The 1590-nt window shown below is 37.7% G+C and overlaps 1 protein-coding gene across 1 annotated transcript; it reads right to left on the bottom strand.

Annotated features, from left to right (window-relative positions):
* Positions 1-362: 362 nt before the first annotated feature.
* LOC133066642 (olfactory receptor 8B3-like) lies at positions 363-1313 on the bottom strand. Its single transcript, XM_061157921.1, has one exon. The coding sequence runs from the start codon at positions 1305-1307 to the stop codon at positions 363-365; it is 945 nt and encodes a 314-aa protein (XP_061013904.1). The 5' UTR covers positions 1308-1313.
* Positions 1314-1590: the final 277 nt, after the last annotated feature.

The following is a 1590-nucleotide window of genomic DNA, read 5'->3' as shown; positions in this document are numbered from 1 at the left end:
TAGTATTTGGCACTTCTGTGTTTAGATAGGCAAAATGTAATTTTAAATTTCTATGATTTATACTTCATCACATTTGTACAGAGTAGGAATAACACAGAAGATAGAAGTTTAAAAAATTATATTTAAAAAGGTCAGCATATTTGTTCTTTTTATAAACAAGTTGCTATTCAGTAAACTGATATGAGGTACAAGAAATACAGGGGACAAATATGAGATAAGACCAGAAGTAACAAGACAAGTCTATTATTCCTAATATAACACAATCTGTGGAAGTAACATGGTGATAAACAAAGACTCTTCTTGAAAACTACCAATAAAAACTAATAAAAACTTGAATTGCTTTACAATATTGACTCTTCAAATTAGAACATAGTTCTCCTCTGGGTTTTAAACAGGGATTTCCTCAGTGTCACTTTGATATCCTTGTTCCTCAAACTGTAAATCAAAGGATTGAGCATGGGTACCACATTAGTATAAAAAACAGAAGAAATTTTTCCCAGGTCCATAGATCCAGGAGAAGAATATTTAAGGTACATGAATGCCGCTGAACCAAAAAAAAGAGAAAGAGCAATCATGTGGGAACTACAGGTACTGAAGGCTTTTGATCTTCCTTGAGAAGATTTGATATGAAGAATGCTAGTGAGGATGAAGATGTAAGAAATCAGGATGGTGAAACTGGGTACTGTGATGTTAATACCCACGACAAGGAGAACTACCACCTCATTGACATAGGTGCTGGTACAAGAGAGTTGGAGGAGCGGGAGGATGTCACACAAGTAATGGTTGATGACATTAACATTGCAGAAGGTTAGTCTAAGCATGCACCCTGTGTGGGCAGACGCTCCAGCAAACCCCATCACATATGCAGCCAAAGAGAACACCAGACAGACCTGATGGGACATGGAGACCTTATACAGCAAGGGATTACAGATGGCCACATAGCGATCATAGGCCATTGAGGTCAACATGTAGCACTCAGAGATGACAAAAAAGAGAAAGAAAAATAGCTGAGTCATGCACCCCACATAAGAGATGGTATTCTCCCTGAATACAAAGTTCATCAGCATCTTGGGGGTGAAAACAGAAGAGTAACAGAGATCAATGAAGGACAGGTTGAAAAGGAAATAGTACATGGGGGTGTGGAGGTGAGAGTTTAGACCAATAAGAAGGATCAAGCCCAGGTTGCCCACCACGGTGACAACATAGATCATTAGAAACAGGTAAAAGAGGGGTTGCTGGAGCTCTGGACGGTCTGTTAATCCAGCAAGAATAAATTCAGTCACTAAGGAGTCATTTCTAGCCAGCATTCTATTCTCAATTTCAGAAATCTGTGAGAACAGAAGAAAATTTCATTAGTAGGGAACACAGCTCTATCCTTACAAAATCACTTTTATATGAGTTTTATTTATGAGACAGAGTCTCAGACTGGCAGAAATCATGTACGTCCTCCCCTGCTTCATAGTGTTTGGAGGCACGCACATCTCAACATTTAAGTCACTTTTTTTTTATCAAATTTATTTATTTTTAATTGAAGGATAATTACTTTTCAATATTGCATTGTTATCTACCAAGCATCAACATGAATCAGCC

This window comes from Dama dama, chromosome 2 (genome assembly GCF_033118175.1).
Source record: "Dama dama isolate Ldn47 chromosome 2, ASM3311817v1, whole genome shotgun sequence".
Lineage (NCBI taxonomy): Eukaryota > Metazoa > Chordata > Mammalia > Artiodactyla > Cervidae > Dama > Dama dama.
Note: the sequence above shows the minus strand (reverse complement) of the source record. Positions and strands in the feature narration are given on the sequence as shown.

Bases quoted from the DNA above. Each gene is read 5' to 3' on its own strand.
- LOC133066642 (XM_061157921.1), bottom strand. From the start codon at position 1,307: ATGCTGGCTAGAAATGACTCCTTAGTGACTGAATTTATTCTTGCTGGA.